Raw genomic sequence first — 23,009 nt, 5'->3', positions numbered from 1 at the left:
CCAAACATCGGTGGCTGATAGGGCTTCCTCTTGGGAATAGAGATAATAGGCAAATGAAGCTCCATTATATTGAGTAGGACAAGCTGCTAGAAGAGGGAGGAGTAAGATGAGAACTCCTAACAGCAATGTGCAGGGAGCAATTTTTTATATTCCAAGTTGATATGATCCTTGACCCAACTCCTAAATTTTTGTTATGATCTGGTTCAAGACCAGTAACCTTTTGTTTGAAGTAGACAAATGGTTTTGAGATCCCAGGTACTTAGAAAGAGAATAAAGCCACAAGTTTTCACAGGCTTTGAACAAAATAGGCTTTACTATACAGAAGTAAAATGATTTACAATATCTATCTTACACTCTAACATTCAGGATTAACATGAGGTGCGTGTGGATTAACAGGCAAACTGGTCAAACACACTACACTGCACAATACATGGCAGGTGTGACCAAGACAGATCCCACGGATCTGTCAGCAACTCACCCAGATTTCAGTATCCACTGAGAGTTGCACAGTCTCATTAAGAGTCTGTATCCCTAATGAGGGATTGCAAGTCTTCACTCTCCTCTTTTGAAGATCTCACCTTAGAATTCCCTCCAAAAATCCATAAGACATAGGAGCAGAAGTAGGCCATTCGGCCCATCAAGTCAACTCTGCCATTCGATGAGATCGTGACTGATCTGATATGATAATCCTCAACTCTATATTCCCTCTTTATCCAAATAATCCCTGATTCCCTTACTGATTAAATATCTCTCTATTTCAACCTTGAACATACTTAATGACCCAGCCTCTTCATCCCTCTGCGGTAAATAATTCCACAGATTCACTACCCTCTGAGTGAAGAAATTCCTCCTCATCTCTGTCTTAAAAGTATGATCTCTGACTCTGAAATGATGGTCTCTGATCCAAGATTCTCCCACAAGGGGAAGCAACCTACAACATTGACAATGTTAAGCTCCTGAAAATCCTACATGCCTCAATATGGTCGTGCCTCATTCTTCTAAACTCCAGTGAGTACAGGCCCAACCTACTCAACCTCTCCTCATAAGAAAATCCCTCCATACTCGGGATCAACCTACTGAACCTTCTCTGGACTGCCTCCAATTCCAGTATATCTTTCCTTAGATAAGGGGACCAGAACGGTTCACGGTATTCCAGGATTGGGTAAACTAGTGCCTTGTATACTCCATTCCCTTTGAAATACAGTACAGCAATTCAGCAATATTCCATTTGCCTTTCCCATCACCTGCTGAACTTGCATACCAGTTGTTGCGGGCTTTGATGTGTCAGCCTTTTAAATGATCACAACTTTGCCCTTCAAGAAACTAGACCAAATCACAAAGTTCTCTTAAAAAACTGTTTTAATCAAGCTATAGCGAGGACCCTGGATCAATGACCCTGGACAAGTCAATGTCGTTAACTAGCCAGAGTCCACAATTCAGGAATATACAAGTTTCAAATTTGATTACAAGTAATTAGCATATACCAATTATGTTATAGGAGTTATCTCCATCATAGAATCATACAGCGCAGAAGATGCTCTTCGGCCCATCGAGTCCACACCGACACATTAGAAGCACCTGAACTCCACCTAATCCCATCTGCCAGCACTTGGCCCATAGCCCTGAATGTTATGATGTGCCGCCAAGTGCTCATTCAGATACTTTTTAAAGGATGCGTGGCAACATGCTTCTATCACCCTCCCAGGCAGTGCATTCCAGACCATCACCGCCCTCTGGGTAACAAAGCTTTTCCTCACATCCTGCCCCCCTATCTTCCTACCCCTCACCTTGAACCTATGTCCCCTTGTGACTGACCCTTCAACTATAGGATACAGTTGCTCCTTATCCACTCTATCCATGCCCCTCATAATCTTGTACATCTCACTTAGATTGCCCCTCAGTCTTCTCTCCTCCAACAAAAACAACCCGAGCCTACCCAACCTCTTCATAACTTAAATGTTCCATCCCAGGCAGCATCCTGGTGAATCTCCTCTGCACCCCCTCCAGCGCAATCACATCCTTCCTATAATGTGGTGACCACAATGGCACATAGTACTCTAGCTGTGGCCTCACCAAAGTTCTATCCAAATCCAACATGACTTCCCTGCTTTTGTAATTTATACCTCGATTGATAAAGGCAAGTGTCCCATATGCCTTTTTCACCATCCTACGAACATGCCCTTCTGCCTTCAGAGATCTGCAAATTTATTAATCCCATCCCCACATAGCCATATATGTAATTTATGTAAATGATGAATAATAGGGGGCCCGACACAGATGCCTGTGGTACGTGACTGGTCGCTATCTTCCAGTCACTAAAGCAGCCTTCTGTCATCCACACAGTTATTGATTAAGGTTACGTCATTCATATGGTACAGATATTAAAACCAATCAATCAACTCACGCTTGCTTAATTATAATATCCAATCAACGTGAAGACTAATCATGTCAGCAGACCGGATTCATAATTGTTACAAGTTATCACTGATGTCCCACTGCCTGTCTGATATCACTCCTTTTTCCAGTTCCAGATGTCTGATTCATAGAATCCCTACAGTACAGAAAGAGGCCATTCGGCCCATCGAGTCTGCACCGACCACAATCCCACCCAGGCCCTACCCCCATATCCACCCACTAATCCCTCTAACCTATGCATCTCAGGACACTAAGGGCAATTTTAGCTTGGCCAATCAACCTAACCTGCACATCTTTGGACTGTGGGAGGAAACCGGAGCACCCGGAGGAAACCCATGCAGACACGAGGAGAAAGTGCAAACTCCACACAGACAGTGACCCAAGCCGGGAATCGAACCCAGGTCCCTGGAGCTGTGAAGCAGCAGTGCTAACCACTGTGCTACCGTGCCGCCCGGTTTAATGAATTCTCTCAGGTTAAAGGTCTTGATGCTTATCTGTGAAGACTTTTATACAGACCTTTTATTTTCTTATAGCAACTTATGTAATTTTAAACTTGTGTGATTATTAATCCTTTCAGTCCCCCCTTTGGCCATTGGGTGACCACCCAAACAGGCCAATAAATGTTGAGAATATTTCTCTGAATCCTTCACGTGGCCAGTCATCCAAAAGTTGAGAGGTAGCCTAAACTATTCTGCTGTAAATTTAAGCTGCTAACTTCTCCCCTTTTACTCAGGGACCCATGGGAATACTACCCCTGTCTACGGCAATCCCCATCCTGATTATTTCCCACCAATTGGTTAGGCGTTCCCTGCCTTTCCCGGAACAAATATCCCACCATTGGTGAGTTCCTGATTGTTTCAATCTGGTGGCAGCCTGGGTGGCTAGATTCATTTGTTTACATCTCGTATGTCTGTTCTTTGGCCTGCCTGGCATACTTATGGATGATTTCCATAGCTTTTTGTATGACCTATCAGACCACTTTCCCTAGTGTCTTGTCAGTGTGCAATGAGTCATCTCACGAGGCACCAAACAAGTATCCTAATGATTTTCCGGGCAAGTTGAACTCTCCCACAGTCAATGAGTCTGTCACTTGCAGCCAACAACTGTAATTACTTTCGCAAAGTAAACCTCTGGCGATTACCTCCGTCTCTGGGGTGATTATGCACCACTGCATGGGCCCACCTGCTCCGCTTTAAATGCCTCCTCCAATGGTAAGATTTCAGTTCCCTGGAGCCTTGAGGATCCAACAAGCGCACAATATTTAATCCTCTGATTCTGAACTGTATTGTATCTCACCTATGCCAGGCTCTCCTTATGGGTCATATATCCTTTAAACTCGGCTTGGTAAACCCAGCCTCCTTCACTGGACCTCCTTCCGGTCGAGGTACCACTAATTCGTGTCTGCTTTGGTGAATGTTGACCAAGTTTATTTTGTATGGGGCGATAAATGAATGTCGAGGAATGGTTCCAAATCCCAAATCTTCAGTGTCAGACCTAACCTCATCTTTCAGATCCCTGGTGAGATTATCACATGCCCGCCCTTTGACTTGGGCCTCAGTGGTCTTAATTATTCTTTCAGTTACGTGATTAAATGTTTTTAGGAATCCCTCACCCTGTAGGTCTACAGTGGTAAATGCATACTTGGTTCCATAGGCTTCCAACTTCCATGGTATCCTGGGAGGAATAGCTATTCAATTCAGACAGTTGTACTGAATTAACTACCGAGTTTGCACTCCCTGACAACCCCCCATGTGTCCCAGTGACTGCTTTCATCTCATGTGTGATTCAGGAGCAATTCTGTAAATGTAATCTTCAATGATTCTCTGCATTTAGACTTCTGCCCAGTTAATAACATTGGGATGATTCTGGCATGTTGAATGTAATATTGTTAATAAACCCAAAACATTGTAGGTTACCCTTAGAGACACCATTGTCACATCATGTAGTAAAATTTTAGCTTTCCCAATCCTAACTAACCCATCTGGAGTGGCTCTACCATGTTTGGACATTGGGTAGGTTTTTGATACCCACACGTGTTAAGCTGGACATCTAATATCTCTACAATCAAATCTTGTCTATTGCACGTTTACACAGTTCTTGACAATACTGGTCCTTAAAGCCAGGTCCTGTGACATTGCATAAATATCTCCACAAACGCAGTATTTAAATCAAATATCCCTTTAATACCCAAATTGCCCTCTGAGTCTTCTTCATCTCTGAGTCCCATCTCAGAGAGTGCTATGAGCAGGCCACCCCTTTTTACTTCCCTCTCGAATTGCCACTCTAGTTCCAGGTTCCCACCCTATTGTTCCATTCTTTTGCAGACTGTCCATAATCTGGATCAACGATTCAGATTGACATGCCTGGCCTTTCTAGGGGCAGAAATATCTTGCGCTCTGTCTCAGTTTCTCTGTATGACGGCATGATTAATTGTGTCCGATGACTGGTGGAGGTTACTGGATCCGAAATGCAGATGTTGGGTTTCTTTATACACTTTCATGTTCCGCTGGTGGGTAGCTGAACATACATGATTCCACAATAGTAAATATGAACCTGTGAAATCATTAATGAACGGAGCATAATGCTTCCACCAACTTCCTGTCTTTCTATTTACAAGTGCGCATGTATCACCTGTCGTAATTGCCTTATACGTTCCATGCCACTGCAGTTGGAGACTGCTGCACTCTGGTCCCACCTTTACCATCACCCTGTGGCCCACTTATGGTCCTCTTGATTTTTCAACTTGCTGATCCTTCTCCAAATTCTGCACTGCCTGTCAGTCTCTAACTTAATTCTTAATCAAATATAGTTGTTTACTCAGTTATAGAAACATAGAAAATAGGAGCAGGAGGAGGCCTTTTGGCCCTTTGAGCCTTCTCCGCCATTCACTATGATCATGGCTGATCCTCCAACTCAATAGCCTAATCCTGTTTTCTCAAAGGATAACCTTTGATCCCATTCACCCCAAGTGCTATATCCAGCATCCTCTTGAATACATTCAATGTTTTGGCATCAACTGCTTCCTGTGGTAATGAATTCCACAGGCTCACCACTCTTTGGGTGTAGAAATGTCTCCTCACCTCTGTCCTAAATGGAATCCTCAGACTGTGACCCCTGGTTCTGGACTCACCCACCATCGGGAGCATCTGCCCTGTCTAGTCCTGTTAGAATTTTATAAGTCTCTATGAGATCCCCCCTCATTCGTCTGAACTCCAGCGAAAACAATCCTAACCTAGTCAATCTCTCCTCATCCATCAGTCCCGCCATCCCCAGAATCAGCCTGATAAACCTGTACTCCCTCGAGAGCAAGGAGACCAAAGCTGTACACAAATACTCAAGGTGTGGCCTCACCAAGGCCCTGCATAATTGCAACAACAGTAAGAAGTTTAACAACACCAGGTTAAAGTCCAACAGGTTTATTTGGTAGCAAAAGTTTTGCTACCAAATAAACCTGTTGGACTTTAACCTGGTGTTGTTAAACTTCTTACTGTGTTTACCCCAGTCCAACGCCGGCATCCCCACATCATAATTGCAACAACACATCTCTGCTCCTGTACTCGAAACCTCTGGCAATGAAGGCCAACATATCATTTGCCTTCTTTACCGCCTGCTGCACCTGCATGTTTACCTTCAGCGACTGGTGCACAAGGACACCCAGGTCCCACTGCACACTCCGCTCTCCCAATTTACAACCATCCAGGTAGTAATCTACCTTTTTGTTTTTGCTTCCAAAGTGAATAACCTCACATTTATCCAAATTATACTGCATCTGCCATTGATTAGCCCACTCAGCCAATCTGTCCTGATCATGCTGAAGGATCATAGAATCCCTACAGTGCAGAAGGAGGCCATTTGGCCCATCGAGTCTACACCAACACCAATCCCACCCAGGTCCTGTCCCTGCTTAGCTACCCTGCTAATCCCTCTAACCTATCACCAGTCCAAAAATGTGCGGGTTAGGTTGATTGGCCAGGTTAAAAAAAATTGCCCCTTAGAATCCTGGGATGCGTAGGTTAGAGGGATTAGCGGGTAAATTATGTGGGGGTAGGGCCTGGGTGGGATTGTGGTCGGTGCAGACTCGATGGGCCGAATGGCCTCCTTCTGCACTGTAGGGTTTCTATGATTTCTTTCTATGATCACATCCCAGGACACTAAGGGTTAATTTAGCATGTCCAATCAACCTAACCTATGACGAGGATCTCTACATCCTCGTCACAGTTCACCCTCCAACCCAATTTGGTATCATCTGCAAACTTTGAGATGTTACATTTTGTTCCCCCATCCAAATCATTAATATATATTGTGAATAGCTAGGGTCCCAGCACTGATCCCTGTGGCACCCCACTAGTTACTGCCTGCCAATTTGAAAAGGACCCATTAATTCCTACTCTTTGTTTCCTCTCAGCCAACCAATTTTCTATCCATCTCAATACACTTCCCCCAATCCCACGCGCTTTCATCTTGCACAGTAAACTCTTGTGCGGGACGTTGTCAAACACTTTCTGAAAGTCCAAATATATCACATGTACTGGCTCCCCCTTGTCAATTCTACTAGCTACATCTTCAACGAATTCGAACAGATTTGTCAAGCATGATTTCCCCTTCATAAATCCATGCTGACTCTGTCTGATCCTGCCACTGCTTTCTAAATGCTCCGCTATAAAGTCCTTGATAATGAATTTGAGCATTTTTCCCACCACCAATGAATGATATTCCCTTATCACATGTATCTCTAATTTTGTGTTTAATGCAATTCCCAACATCACCACTGCAGTTTGGGGGTCTATATATGACACCCATGAATGTTTTTTGCCCCTTGGTATTTTGCAACTCTACCCTCTACATTGTCAGAAATAAAATCCTTTCTCACTATTTTGTTAATTTTTCTTTAACCAGCAGTGCCACTCCACCACCTTTTCCTTTATGCCTGTCCTTCCTAAATACCCTGGGACATTCAATTTCCATCCCTGGTCACCCTGCAGCCATGTCTCCATAATCCCAATTGTACCCGTTTACATCTATTTGCGCGATTAGTTCATGCGCTTTATTGCAAATGCTCCACGCATTAAGGCACAAAGTCTTTCAGTCTTTTTTTTAATATTGTTTGCCTCACTCTCAATGTTTTTCTCGATAGCCCTGTTTGAACTTTGTCCTTGGTTTGTCTGCCTATCACTTTTCTTCTTCCTTTTTAACCTTTTGTTTTTGTCCTTGCTCCCTCCTTCTCTGACTCCTTACATAGGTTCCCATCCCCCTGGCATATTAGTTTAAAGCCTCCCCAACCACTCTAACAAACAGTCCCCCTCGAACATCAGTCCCAGTCCTGTCCAGGTGTAACCCGTCCAATTTGTGCAGGTCCGACCTTCCCTGAACCGGTCCCTATACCCCTGGAATCTGAAACCCTCCCCTGACACCATCTCTTCAGCCACGTATTCGTCCGATATATCCTGTCATTTCTACTCTGACTAGCGCGTGTCACCGGTCGTAATCCTGAGATCACTAACTTTGAGGTCCGATTTCTTAACTATCTTCCTCGCTCCCTGTATTCTGCTTTTAGGACCTCATCCCTTTTTTTAACCTATGTCGTTTGTACCGATGTGTACCACGATCACTGGCTATTCTTAGGTAGGGTGGAGGGGGTGCAGAGGAGATTCACTAGGTTGATTCCGGAGTTGAGAGGGTTGGCTTATGAGGAGAGACTGAGTAGACTGGGGCTATACTCATTGGAATTCAGAAGAATGAGGGGAGATCTTATAGAAACATATAAAATTATAAAGGGAATAGATAAGATAGAAGCATGCAAGTTGTTTCCAATGGCGGGTGAAACTAGAACTAGGGGGCATAGCCTCAAAATAAGGGGAAGCAGATTTAGGACTGAGTTGAGGAGGAACTTCTTCACACAAAGGGTTGTGAATCTGTGGAATTCCCTGCCCAGTGAAACAGTTGAGGCTACCTCATTGAATGTTTTTAAGGCAAGGATAGATAAATTTTTGAACAGTAAAGGAATTAAGGGTTATGGTGAGCGGGCGGGTAAGTGGAGCTGAGTCCACAAAAAGATCAGCCATGATCTTATTGAATGGCGGAGCAGGCTTGAGGGGCCAGATGGCCTACTCCTGCTCCTAGTTCTTATGTTCACCCTCCCCCTCCAGAATGTCCTGTACCTGCTCTGAGACATCCTTGACCCTTGCACCAGGGAGGCAACATACCATCCTGGAATCTCATTTGCAGCCACAGAAATGCCTGTCTATTCCGCTTACAATTGAATCCCCTGTAACTATTGCACTGGCACACTTTTTACCCCTCCCCTCTGCAGCAGAACCAACCGTGGTACAACACGTTTGGCTACTGCTGCTTTCCCCTGAGTGGTCATTCAAAACGGTATATCTGTTTTGCAGGGGAATGGCCATAGGAGATTCTTGCACTACCTGCCTATCTCTCTTGCTCTGTCTGGTGGTCACCCATTCCCTTCCTGCCTGCGGAATCTGAGCCTGCAGTGTGACCAGTTCTCTATATGGGACTAGCAAGATAAATACGTGAGGTTCCGGGTATAGGGTCTGGGTGGGATTGTTGTCAGTGAGGCTTGATGGACCGACTGGCCTCCTTCTGCATAGTAGGAATTCTATGAATCTCTTGTGAGGGGAACCCACCTAATGAATTGATCCATAATTACTCAAAATATCACTTTCATTTTAATGGGGGCAGTGGACTTGTAACATTAATCTGTATCTGTTCCCAAGGTCCTCTGGGACAAGGCTGGTGATGTCATTTTATTTTTATTACTTTTCCAGGGTTATACTGGGCACATGTAACACATCACTGGCAAAATTGTGCCGTTTCTCTTCCCATTTCCTTCCACCTTCAACACCGGTCCATTAAATCAAACATATTGTTCCGTCTGGTATGCTGTGTCTCATGATAAATCCCCCGTAAGAGTCTTCTGATGCTTCTTGGGTGACCACATTCCCTTTTTTCCTCCACACTCGTTCACTATCTGAGGATGCCTCCCACTCTTTCCACTCTTGTCTCATTTTTATTTTCAATCACTTTTTATTTTCTCTAGCCTTTGAGTGGGGTGATCTGTTCAACAAGAAAATCCACTTTTTGTTAGACTCCAGCTTCCAGAAGGCATTTGACTAAATTCCAGAAGGCATTTGACAAGGTGCCGCACCAAAGGCTGCTACATAAGATAAAGGTGCACGGTGTTACGGGTAATGTATTAGCATGGATGGAGGATTGGTTAACGAACAGAAAGCAAAGAGTGGGGGTAAATGGGTGTTTTTCTGGTTGGCGATCAGTGACTAGTGGTATGCCTCAGGGATTGGGACCACAATTGTTTACGATTTACACAGACGATTTGGAGTTGGGGACCAAGTGTAATGTGTCAAAATTCGCAGATGACACTAAGATGGGTGGCAGAGCAAAGTGTGCAGAGGACGTTGAAAGTCTGCAAAGGGATCTAGATAATCTAAGTGAGTTGGCGAGGATCTGGCAGATGGAGTACATTGTTGGTAAATGTGAGGTTATCCATTTTGGTAGGAATAACAGCAAAATGGATTATTATTTAAATGGTAAAAAATGCAGCATGCTGCTGTGCAGAGGGACCTGGGTGTCCTTGTGCAGGAATCTCAAGGAGTTGGTTTGCAGGTGCAGAAGGTAATTAAGAAGGCAAATGGAATTTTGTCCTTTATTGCTAGAGGGACGGAGTTTAAAAACAGCGAGGTTATGTTGCAGCTGTATAAGGTGCTGGTGAGGCCATATCTGGAGTTCTGTGTACAGTTTTGGTCTCCTTACTTGAGAAAGGATATACTGGCACTGGAGTGGGTGCAGAGGAGATTCACTAGGTTGATTCCAGAGTTGAGAGGGTTGGCTTATGAGGAGAGACTGAGTAGACTGGGGCTATACTCATTGGAATTCAGAAGGATGAGGGGAGATCTTATAGAAATATATAAGATTATGAAGGGAATAGATAAGATAGAAGCAGGGAAGTTGTTTCCAATGGCGAGTGAAACTAGAACTAGGGGGCATAGCCTCAAAATAAGGAGAAGCAGATTTAGGACTGAGTTGAGGAGGAACTTCTTCACACAAAGGGTTGTGAATCTGTGGAATTCCCTGCCCAGTGAAGCAGTTGAGGCTACCTCAAAGAACAGCACAGCACAGGAAACAGGCCCTTCGGCCCTCCAAGCATGCGCCGCTCATTGGTCCAACTGGACCATTCGTTTGTATCCCTCCATTCCCAGACTGCTCATGTGACTATCCAGGTAAGTCTTAAACGATGCCAGTGTGTCTGCCTCCACCACCCTACTTGGCAGCGCTTTCCAGGCCCCCACCACTCTCTGTAAAAAACGTCCCTCTGATATCTGAGTTATACCTCGCCCCTCTCAGCTTGAGCCCGTGACCCCTCGTGATCGTCACCTCCGACCTGGGAAAAAGCTTCCCACTGTTCACCCTATCTATGCCCTTCATAATTTTGTACACCTCTATTAGGTCTCCCCTCATTCTCCGTCTTTCCAGGGAGAACAAGCCCAGTTTACCCAATCTCTCCTCATAACTAAGACCCTCCATACCAGGCAACATCCTGGTAAACCTTCTCTGCACACTCTCTAAAGCCTCTACGTCCTCATTGAATGTTTTTAAGGCAAGGATAGATAAATTATTGAACAGTAAAGGAATTAAGGGCTATGGTGAGCGGGCGGATAAGTGGAGCTGAGTCCACAAAAAGATCAGCCGTGATCTTATTGAATGACGGAGCAGGCCCGAGGGGCCAGATGGCCTACTCCTGCTCCTAGTTCTTATGTTCCTCTTCCCATGATTTGTTTTAAATTCAATTATTATTAACTTGAATGTGAGCTCTTGAATGATTTGATTGATGCTCCTTTCTACCTGACACTCCCCACCTGCAGATCACCTCACTGAATATCATTCCAAATAACATCATGCATGGACTTAAAATATCCTCCAGTTCTATCCTACAGTAAATGGTAGAACCTTTAGGAGTATTGACAGGCAGAGAGATCTGGGTGCACATGTCCACCAATCACTGAAAGTGGCAATGCAAGTGGATAAGGTGGTCAAGAAAGCATACGGCATGTTTGCCTTCATCGGTCGGGCCATTGAGTATAAAAATTTGCAGGTCATGCTGCAGTTGTACAGAACCTTAGTCAGGCCTCATTTCGAATATTGTGTACAATTCTGGTCGCCACACTACCAGAAGGATGTGGATGCTTTGGAGAAGGTATAGAAGAGGTTTACCAGGATGTTGCCTGGTCTGGAGGGTATTTGCTATGAGAAGAGGTTGGATAAACTCGGTTTGTTCTCACTGGAACGACGGAGGTTATGGGGTGAGCTGATAGAGGTTTACAAAATTGAGTGGCATGGACAGAGAGGACAGTCAGATGCTCTTTTCTGGGGTAGAAAAGTCAAGTACTCGGGGACATAGGGTTAAGGTGCGTGGGAAAAGTTTAGAGGCAAGTTTTTTACACAGAGGATGGTGAATGTCTGGAACGCACTGCCCGGGGAGTGCGTGGTGGGAGCAGGCACCATCGTGACAAATATATGAATAAGAAGGATACAGACTCCGTAAGTGCATACGGCTTTCGTTTAAGCAGGCATCATGATCGTCGTAGGTTTGGAGGGCCGAAGGACTTGTTCCTGTGCTGTACTTTTCTTTGTTGTTCTTTGTTCTCCATTTATCTTTATCCATCTTATGCATATTCCTTACTAAGTTTATTTGCTACTAGGTCATTAATTGTTCCCATCCGAATTATTTATTCTTTCACTATCATTTTGCTCCTCTTCTTGGCAGGTACTGATGTATTTAATTCTGTCCCAGTTGTCTTGAAATTTGTTTCTCAATGGAGTATGTGTCAGTGCTTCAATCATTTTGGTCCCATTTACCGTTTCATGCCATGTTGTTTGTCAGGTAGTGTACATGTCTGATACCTATTCTTAAATGTATTAATGCAAGCACTTCCAAACCCTTGAATGGGTCTATTTGGACTGGTTTGCTACATATCCGTTACTTAGTACGTAATTCATCTGCACACTTATGCAGTGCCTCAATATCATGCCAACACCTTCTTGACTCTCAGGCAATCTTATCAAAAGATTTTGAAGTCTTTGCTCATCTCTCCACATATGATCCAGATGCCTTGGTTCAGAGTATCAAATTCTGTTCTCTTAAAAAACATAGACAAGGACATAAATATCACCAAGAGAAAGCTATCAATTTACTAGTCCATCCATACTTCCCGTTCGCTAGAGTATACATCAGTGCCAAATCAAAATATTCCAATTAATTAAATTGCATTCAATATCCCAATTCCCATTTGCTGTTTAACTTCCAGTTTCTGTCTTCTTCCCTCAATTACTTAATCCTATTTAGTTTGCTTCATAACGTCTTTGAAACAGAAATCAAACCTTTCTATTTGATTCCAGGCAGTAACCTATTTTGATTACTCGTTTTTTGTCTTAAATGGCATAATTGTTTAGGTAACTTGCTAACAGCGCATTTTTCCTATATCAGAATTGTCCCAAATTCAAACAGTGTTGTTGGCTTTCATATGTCCATTAATGCCGATCTTATCTCTTCTTTTAAAAAAATCTTTGTTCCTACATCCGTAGCTACCACCTAAAATGTGTATTTTTTTCTTAGAGCCCCATTAAATGTCTTTTTAATCGCCATCATCGTTCTTGTTATCCATCAAATAAATCCCTCTTTAATTCTGTCCTATCCTGTTCATTTGTTGCCCATCCTGTTCTTTGCTGTCCATTAATGCTATTTTAATCTGTTGACAAACAGGGTCAAATCAGCTCTTCTGTTACCCTGTTCATGTATCCCACTGGGTGCAGAGATAGTGTCTGCACTCAACCTCTGGTGATCTGACACCTGTTTTCCTTTCTCTCTCGCTGATTCCTACACTCATAGAAATCATAGAAACCCTACATGTACAGAAAGAGGCCATTCGGCCCATCGAGTCTGCACCGACCACAATCCCACCCAGGCCCTATCCCCATATCCCTACATATTGACCCACTAATCCCTCTAACCTACGCATCTCAGGACACTAAGGGCAATTTTTAGCATGGCCAATCAACCTAACCCGCACATCTTTGGACTGTGGGAGGAAACCAGAGCACCCGGAGGAAACCCACGCAGACACGAGGAGAATGTGCAAACTCCACACAGACAGTGACCCAAGCCGGGAATCGAACCCAGGTCCCTGGAGCTGTGAAGCAGCAGTGCGAACCACTGTGCTACCGTGCCGCCATGTGACTGGTGCCTCACCACACCCTCCTCTAATTGATTCTTTGATTGTGCAATTGAGTGACAACATGCCAAGCCCCCTCTGTGTATGAACCAGCTCAGACCAGGAGGACCAAAGCACTGACCATAACCAGCGGTCACTTGAAGGCATTAACCTGTCACCGGTGCAGTGACAAAGAGCCAGTTCCACTTAGTGGAAGAGCACCAAAGAGCACAATCTGCTGTTCCTCCAGGTCATGATAGGACACCAAGTATCTACACATTGTTCACAGCCAGTAATCTGCATTATGTGCATCGACACATTGCCCAAACTTCAGCCCTCTCTATGCATTTAGGTAATGTTAAGATCATGTGAAAATTGTGCATAAAATATCACTGTACAGATTATATTGTTATGACATTGAAAACCTTATTTGCATGCACACCTTGTCATACTTGGGCTAATTTCTCCCATTATAAATATTCTTATGTTGAGACTTATAATGGAGCTGACCCAGGGAGGTATGTCACGCTGTATTTACATTCTCCAGCAATGTCTTTGTTTTCCATTCCCAGCTTCCTCACTGGTAGATCCTGGTATAATATAAATACTGAATTACATCTGTTTCCTACTCCTGTTTTTCCCCCCTCCACATATATTCCATTTGTTGTTGGTGTGTGTGGTCATTGATGTTTACAGGTTACTTTACACACATTTGAACAGTGTGTTGGGATAATTCAAAACAGATCAGTGTGCTAGTTGGTTATCACTTTCTTCCAATGCAGGTTCTTCAAGCAGCAGCCAAACAAATTCCTCCTCAGTGAATCCAATGGCATCACTGGGAGCACTGCAGACACTGGCAGGGGCATCAGGCGGCCTCAACGTCAGCTCTTTAGCAGGTGAAGGGCGCTCTGTTCTTATAATGTTCAGAAACGGTCTGAGTTAGCAGTCATAGCAGAAACAACATGCATTTATATTGAGAGTTTGATCAGCATAGAGTCATAGAGGTTTACAGCATGGAAACAGGCCCTTCGGCCAAACTTGTCCATGCCGCTCTTTTTTTTTGAAACACCAAAGCTAGTCCCAATTGCCCGCATTTGGCCCATATCCCTATATACCCATCTTACCCATGTAACTGTCGAAACGCTTTTTAAAAGACAAAATTGAACCCGCCTCTACTACTACCTCTGGCAGCTTGTTCCAAACACTCACCACCCTCTGTATGAAAAAACTGCCCCTCTTTTGTATCTCTCCCCTCTCACCTTAAACCTATGCCCTCGAGTTTTAGACTCCCCTACCTTTGGGAAAAAATATTGACGATTGAGCTGATCTATGCCCCTCATTATTTTATAGACCTCTATAAGATCACGCCTCAGCCTACTACATTCCAGAGAAAAAAGTCCCAGTCTATCCAGCTTCTACTTATAACTCAAACCATCAAGTCTCGGTAGCATCCTAGTAAATCTCTTCTGCACTCTTTCTCGTTTAATAATATCCTTTCTATAACCAGAACTGTACACAGTATTCCAAGTGTGGCCTTACCAATGTCTTGTACAACTTCAACAAGACGTCCCAACTCCTGTATTCAATGTTCTGACCAATGAAACCAAGCATTCTGAATGCCTTCTTCACCACTCTGTCCACCTGTGATTCCACTTTCAAGGAGCTATGAACCTGTACCCCTAGATCTCATTGTTCTGAAACTCTCCCCAACGCCCTACCATTAACTGAGTAAGTCCTGCCCTGGTTCAAACTACCAAAATGCATCGCCTCGCATTTATCATCAGCCCACTGGCCCAATTGATCAAGATCCCATTGCAATCCGAGATAACCTTCTTCACTGTCCACTATGCCACCAATCTTGGTGTCATCTGCAAACTTACTAACCATGCCTCCGATATTCTCATCCAAAATCATTAATATGAATAACAAATAACAGTGGACCGAGCAGCGATCCGTGAGGCACACCGCTGGTCACAGGTCTCCAGTTTGAGAAACAACCCTCTTGTCGTCAAGCCAATTTTGTATCCATTTAGCTACCTCACCCTGGATACCGTGAGATTTAACCTTATGCAACAACCTACCATGCGGTACCTTGTCAAAGGCCTTGCTAAAGTCCTGGGCTTGCAAAATCTCCCTAACTGTCCTGGCTGGAGACAATACACATCTCTTTAACCTGTGCTTAACCCTCTCTCCACTCACATTGTCTGTACCTTTAAGACTTGATTGCCTGTAAAGACTCGCATTCCACCTATTACCTTGTAAATTGAGTTTGTGTCTTTATATGCCCTGTTTGTGAACACGAGCCCTCACTCACCTGAAGAAGGGGCTTGGGGCTCCGAAAGCTAGTGCTGCCAAATAAACCTGTTGGACTTTAACCTGGTGTTGTGAGACTTCTTACTGTGCTTACCCCAATCCAACGCCGGCATCTCCACATCAAAGTCCATGTAGACAGCATCAACTGCACTGCCCTCATCTACCTTCTTAGTTACCCCTTCAAAAAACTCAATCAAATTTGTGAGACGTGATTTTCCGGTCACAAAGCCATGCTGACTGTTCCTAATCAGCACCACACAACACTTCAAAATGGAGCTCCTTGTGCAGCAGAATAGGCCAAATTCATAATGTTTTCTGTCGAAGGAAATGAGGAAAGAACAGGTATGATTATTACAGAATATATTACGTCTCGATTGGGTTCTGGACTGGCCACTCGGGCTCCAGACTGGGAGTGGAGGGGTTTAATGATGATTCTTTGGGTTGGATTAGGCCAAGCTGCCGTCTGGCAGGCTCCATTTTGGGGAGCTTGTGGTACGAATCAGCCCCAGGCTGGTGAGGAGAGTTTGAGGGGGAGGAGGGAATGGGGGGTGGGGTTGGAGGGGGTTTGTGAGGGAGGGGAGTGGAAGGAGGTGTGAATGTGGGAGTTGGGGGAGGGGGGGTTGCAGGAGGGGATGTTTGGGGGGACAGGAGGGTGGATTGGGGAGGGGAGTGGAGGGAAGGTTAGGGAGTAGGGATAGTTTAAGACGAGGGGGTTGGTGGAGGCAAGTTTGGGGAGGAGACTGGAGGCGGGTTGGGGAGTAGGGGTTTAGTTTGAGTCAAGGGGGTTGTGGGAGGGAAGTGGAGGGAGGTTGGGAAGGGGAGTGGAGGGGGCTTAAGGAAATTGGGGGGACAGGGGAGTCGGGGGGGGGGGGGGTTTGGGGAGTGGAAGTCTGTCCCTAGTCTACTGAGGGTATACTTGACTTGACTTTAGGCTTTCACCTAGGTGTAGGTCAGGTACTGTCTGCTCATTTTAATTATTGGCTTGTATAGTGAATACTGAATGTTGTTATGAAATGTGACTTTGGTCAAATCTGTCCCCAGGTATGGCAGCTTTAAATGGAGGCCTGGGGAGTGGGAGTCTATCGAATGGTACAGGCAGTGCAATGGATGCTCTGACTCAGGCATACTCGGGGATTCAGCAATATGCAGCTGCAGCACTCCCCTCCCTCTATAACCAGAGTCTTCTTAACCAGCAGAGTCTGAGTGCAGCAGGAAGTCAGAAAGAAGGTAAGAATGAACGGCACCAGTCCTCCGAGCTCCGGCTCAATGATCACCAAGCTCTGGACTGGGGTTCAGTGTGACCAGGGTTCGGTACACGGTTAATCAAGAGCAGGGTTCGATACGAGTGGGGTTTGTTACAGGGTTAATCATGAGTGGGATTCGGTTCGGGTTAATCAGGAGTGGGGTTCGGTTCGGGGTTAATCACTTGCGGGGTTTGGTACGAGGTTAATGACGAGCGGGGTTTGGTGCGGGGTTAATCATGAGTGGAGTTCAGTACGGGGTTAATAATGAGTGGGATTCTGTATGGGGTTAATCACGAGCGGGTTTTGGTACTGGGTTAATCAGGAGCCGGGTTCGCTACGGGGTTAATCACGAGTGGGATTCTGTATGGGGTTAATCACGAGTTGGATTCTCTACAGGGTTAAAAATGCGCGGGGTTCGGTATGGGGATAATCACGAGCGAGGTTCAGGACGGGGTTAATGAGGAGCGGGTTTCGGTACGGGGCTAATGACGTGCAGGGTTCGGTGCAGCATTAATGACGTGCGGAGTTCGGTACGGGGTCAATGACGTGCAGGGTTCGGTGCAGCATTAATGACGTGCGGAGTTCGGTACGGGGTCAATGACGTGCAGGGTTCGGTGCAGCATTAATGACGTGCGGAGTTCGGTACGGGGTCAATGACGTGCAGGGTTCGGTGCAGCATTAATGACGTGCGGAGTTCGGTACGAGGTCAATGACGTGCAGGGTTCGGTGCAGCATTAATGACGTGCGGAGTTCGGTACGGGGTCAATGACGTGCAGGGTTCGGTGCAGCATTAATGACGTGCGGAGTTCGGTACGGGGTCAATGACGTGCAGGGTTCGGTGCAGCATTAATGACGTGCGGAGTTCGGTACGGGGTCAATGACGTGCAGGGTTCGGTGCAGCATTAATGACGTGCGGAGTTCGGTACGGGGTCAATGACGAGCGGGGTTCGGTGCAGCATTAATGACGTGCGGAGTTCGGTACGGGGTCAATGACGTGCAGGGTTCGGTGCAGCATTAATGACGTGCGGAGTTCGGTACGGGGTCAATGACGTGCAGGGTTCGGTGCAGCATTAATGACGTGCGGAGTTCGGTACGAGGTCAATGACGTGCAGGGTTCGGTGCAGCATTAATGACGTGCGGAGTTCGGTACGGGGTCAATGACGTGCAGGGTTCGGTGCAGCATTAATGACGTGCGGAGTTCGGTACGGGGTCAATGACGAGCAGGGTTCGCGACGGGGTTAATCAGGAGTGGGATTCTGTATGGGGTTAATCAGAAGTTGGATTCTCTACAGGGTTAATGACGTGCAGGGTTCGGTACGGGGTTAAATCACGAGCGAGGTTCAGTATGGAGCTAATGAGGAGCGGGGTTCGGTATGGGGATAATGACGCGTGGGGTTCAGTACGGGGTCAATGATGAGCAGGGTTTGGTACGGGGTTAATGATGAGCAGGGTTTGGTACGGGGTTAATGATGAGCAGGCTTTGGTACGGGGTTAATGATGAGCAGGGTTTGGTACGGGGTTAATGATGAGCGGGGTTTGGTATGGGGTTAATGATGTGCGGGGTTTGGTACGGGGTTAATGATGTGCGGGGTTTGGTACGGGGTTAATGATGTGCGGGGTTTGGTACGGGTTAATGATGAGCAGGGTTTGGTACGGGGTCAATGATGAGCAGGGTTTGGTACGGGGTTAATGATGAGCAGGGTTTGGTACGGGGTTAATGATGAGCAGGGTTCGGTACGGGGTTAATGATGTGCGGGGTTTGGTACGGGGTTAATGATGAGCAGGGTTTGGTACGGGGTTAATGATGAGCAGGGTTCGGTACGGGGTTAATGATGTGCGGGGTTCGGTACGGGGTTAATGATGTGCGGGGTTTGGTACGGGGTTAATGATGAGCAGGGTTTGGTACGGGGTCAATGATGTGCGGGGTTTGGTACGGGGTTAATGATGTGCGGGGTTTGGTACGGGGTTAATGATGAGCAGGGTTTGGTACGGGGTTAATGATGAGCAGGGTTTGGTACGGGGTTAATGATGAGCAGGGTTCGGTACGGGGTTAATGATGAGCAGGGTTTGGTACGGGGTTAATGAGATGTGGAGTTCGGTGCGGGGTTAATCACGAACAGTGTTTGGTACGGGGTTAATCATGAGCGGAGTTCAGTACCGGGTTAATAACGAGTGGGATTTTGTATGGGGTTAATCACGAGCGAGTTTTGGTACTGGGTTAATCACGAGCCGGGTTCACTACGGGGTTAATCACGAGTGGGATTCTGTATGGGGTTAATGAGGAGCGGGGTTCGGTACGGGATGAATGACATGCAGAGTTCGGTACAGTTTAATCACGAGCGGGGTTCAGTACGGGGTTAATGACGTGCGAGTTTCAGTACGGGGTTAATCACAACCGTTGTTCTGTACAGGGCTAATGATTAGCGGGGCTTGGTATGGGGTTAATGACGTGCAGAATTCGGTACAGGTTAATCAGGAGCGCGGTTTGGTACGGGGTTAATGACGAGCGGGGTTCAGTACAGGGTCAATCATGAGCGCCGTTCAGTGTGCGATTAATGACGAGCGCAGTTCGGTGCAGGGTTAATGACAAGCAAGGTTCAGTACGGGTTTAATGACGTGCAGCGTTTGGGACAAGCGGTGTTTGCTCGGGGTTAATCTTGAGCAAGGTTCGCTACAGGGTTAATCACGAGCGGATTCAGTGTGGGGTTAGTCACGAGCGGTGTTCGATAAGGGGTTCATGAGGTGCGGGGTTAATCACGAGCGTGGTTCGGTACAGGGTTAATCACGAGTGAGGTTTGGTATGGGGTTAATGAAGAGCGAGGTTCGGTACGGGGTTAATGACAAGCGGAGTTCGGTATGGGGCTAATCACGAGCGGAGCTCAGTACAGGGTTAATCACGAGAAGGGTTCGGTACGGGATTAATGACGAGCGAATTTCGGTTTGGGGTTAATGACTAGCGGGGTTTGGTACAGGGTTAATCACGAGAAGGGTTCGGTACGGGATTAATGATGAGCGAATTTCAGTTTGGGGTTAATGATTAGCGGGGTTTGGTACAGGGTTAATCACGAGGGGGTTTGGTACAGGGTTAATGACGAGCGGGGTTCGATATGGGATTAATGACGAGCGGGGTTCGATATGGGGTTAATGACGAGCGGGGTTTGGTACAGGATTAATGACGAGCGCAGTTTGGTACAGGGATAATCACGAGCGGGGTTCAGTACGGGGTTAATGGGGTGCGGGATTCAGTACAGGGTTAATGACGAGCGGAGTTCGGTACGGGGCAAATCACGAGCAGAGCTCAGTACAGGGTTAATCACGAGAAGGGTTCGGTACGGGATTAATGACGAGCAAGTTTCGGTTTGGGGTTAATGACTAGCGGGGTTTGGTACAGGGTAAATCACGAGGGGGTTTGGTACGGGGTTAATGACGAGCGGGTTCGATATGGGGTTAATGACAAGTGGGGTTCAATAAGGGGTTAATGACGAGCGGGGTTTGGTACGGGATTAATGACGAGCGGGGTTCGATATGGGGTTAATGACGAGCGGGGTTTGGTACGGGATTAATGATGAGCGCAGTTCGGTACAGGGATAATCATGAGCGGGGTTCGGTACGGGGTTAATGACGTGGGGTGTTCGGAACGGGGTTAATCATGAGCGGGTTCCGGTACCAGGTTAATCACGAGGAGGTTTGGAATGGGGTTAATCTCGAGTGTCATTTGGTACAGGGGTTAAAGAACAAAGAACAATGCAGCACAGGAACAGGCCCATCGGCCCTCCAAGCCCGCGCCGCTCCCTGGTCCAAACTAGACCATTCTTTTGTATCCCTCCATTCCCACTCCGTTCATGTGGCTATCTAGATAAGTCTTAAACGTTCCCAGTGTGTCCGCCTCCACCGCCTTGCCCGCCAGCGCATTCCAGGCCCCCACCACCCTCTGTGTAAAATACGTCCTTCTGATATCCGTGTTAAACCTCCCCCCCCCCCTCACCTTGAACCTATGACCCCTAGTGAACGTCACCACCGATCTGGGAAAAAGCTTCCCACCGTTCACCCTATCTATGCCTTTCATAATTTTATACACCTCTATTAGGTCACCCCTCATCCTCCATCTTTCCAGGGAGAACAACCCCAGTTTACCCAATCTCTCCTCATAACTAAGTCCTTCCATACCAGGCAACATCCTGGTAAACCTCCTCTGCACTCTCTCTAAAGCCTCCACGTCCTTCTGGTAGTGTGGCGACCAGAACTGGGCGCAGTATTCCAAATGCGGCCGAACCAGCGTTCTATACAGCTGCATCATCAGACCCCAACTTTTATACTCTATGCCCCGTTCTATAAAGGCAAGCATGCCATATGCCTCATTCACTACCTTCTCCACCTGTGACGTCACCTTCAAGGATCTGTGGACTTGCACAATGAGGTTAATGAAGTGTGCGTTACGGTATGGGGTTAATCACGAGCAAGCTTCGGTATGAGGTTAATGATGAGCGGGGTTTGGTACGGGGTTAATGGCGAGTGTCATTCGGTTCTGGGTTAATCATGAGCGGGGCTCGGTACAGATTTATTGACGTGCATGGTTCAGTGAGCTTGACGTCCGTGGTGGGGAAGTTGTTGGAGAAGATTCTTAGAGATAGGATGTATGCGCATTTAGAAAGGAATAAATTCATTAACGATAGTCAGCATGGTTTTGTGAGAGGGTGGTCATGCCTCACTAACCTGGTGGAGTTTTTTGAAGAAGTGACTAGAATGATTGACGAGGCAAGGGCCATGGATGTCGTCTATATGGACTTTAGTAAAGCGTTTGACAAAGTCCCTCATGGTAAGTTGGTGCAAAAGGTTGGATCTCATGGGATAAAGGGGGAGGTGGCTAGATGGGTGGAGAACTGGCTTAGTCACAGAAGACAGAGGGTGGTAGTGGAAGGGTCTTTTTCCGGCTGGATGCCTGTGACTAGTGGTGTTCACAGTAAGAAGTCTCACAACACCAGGTTAAAGTCCAGCAGGTTTATTTGGTAGCAAATACCATAAGCTTTTGGAGCGCTGCTCCTTCGTCAGATGGAGCGCTCCTCCATCTGACGAAGGAGCAGCGCTCCGAAAGCTTATGGTATTTGCTACCAAATAAACCTGTTGGACTTTAACCTGGTGTGTGAGACTTCTTACTGTGTTCACCCCAGTCCAACGCCGGCATCTCCACATCATGACTAGTGGTGTTCCGCAGGGCTCTGTATTGGGACCTCTGCTGTTTGTGATTTATATAAACGATCTGGAAGAAGGTGTAACTGGGGTGATCAATAAGTTTGCAGACGACATGAAAATGGCTGGACTTGCAGACAGTGAGGAACATTGTCAGAGGCTACAGAAGGATATAGATAGGCTGGAAATTTGGGCAAAGAAATGGCAGATGGCGTTCAATCCAGATAAATGCGAAGTGATGCATTTTGGTAGAACTAACGTAGGGGGGAGCTGTACGATAAATGGCAGAACCATAAAGGGTGTAGATATGCAGAGGGATCTGGGTGTGCAAGTCCACAGATCCTTGAAGATGACGTCACAGGTGGAGAAGTTAGTGAATAAGGCATATCATAGAATCATAGAAACCCTACAGTGCAGAAGGAGGCCATTCGGCCCATCGAGTCTGCACCGACCACAACCCCACCAGGCTCTACCCCCACATATTTACCCGCTAATCCCTCTAACCTACACATCTCAGGACTCTAAGGGGCAATTTTTTTTTTTAACCTGGCCAATCAACCTAACCCGCACATCTTTGGACTGTGGGAGGAAACCGGAGCACCCGGAG

General features: G+C 46.2%; 1 protein-coding gene across 2 annotated transcripts in view; it reads left to right on the top strand.

The window, feature by feature from the left end:
• Positions 1 to 12,009: 12,009 nt before the first annotated feature.
• Positions 12,010 to 23,009, top strand: part of LOC144498727 (CUGBP Elav-like family member 1) — a 42,485-nt gene continuing 31,485 nt past the window's right edge. Inside the window, exons 1-2 of one of the 2 annotated variants that reach the window (XM_078220300.1) lie at positions 12,010 to 14,554; positions 17,013 to 17,198. In XM_078220300.1, coding sequence (XP_078076426.1) covers positions 14,485 to 14,554; positions 17,013 to 17,198 — 256 coding nt within the window. In that variant the 5' untranslated portion in view covers positions 12,010 to 14,484. The remainder of the gene's footprint in view (positions 14,555 to 17,012; positions 17,199 to 23,009) is intronic. The other variant, XM_078220299.1, reaches the window with a different exon arrangement.

The sequence above is a fragment of the Mustelus asterias genome, chromosome 9, assembly GCF_964213995.1.
Source record: "Mustelus asterias chromosome 9, sMusAst1.hap1.1, whole genome shotgun sequence".
In the NCBI taxonomy this organism is placed as follows: domain Eukaryota; kingdom Metazoa; phylum Chordata; class Chondrichthyes; order Carcharhiniformes; family Triakidae; genus Mustelus; species Mustelus asterias.
This window is presented reverse-complemented; position numbering and strand designations above follow the sequence as displayed.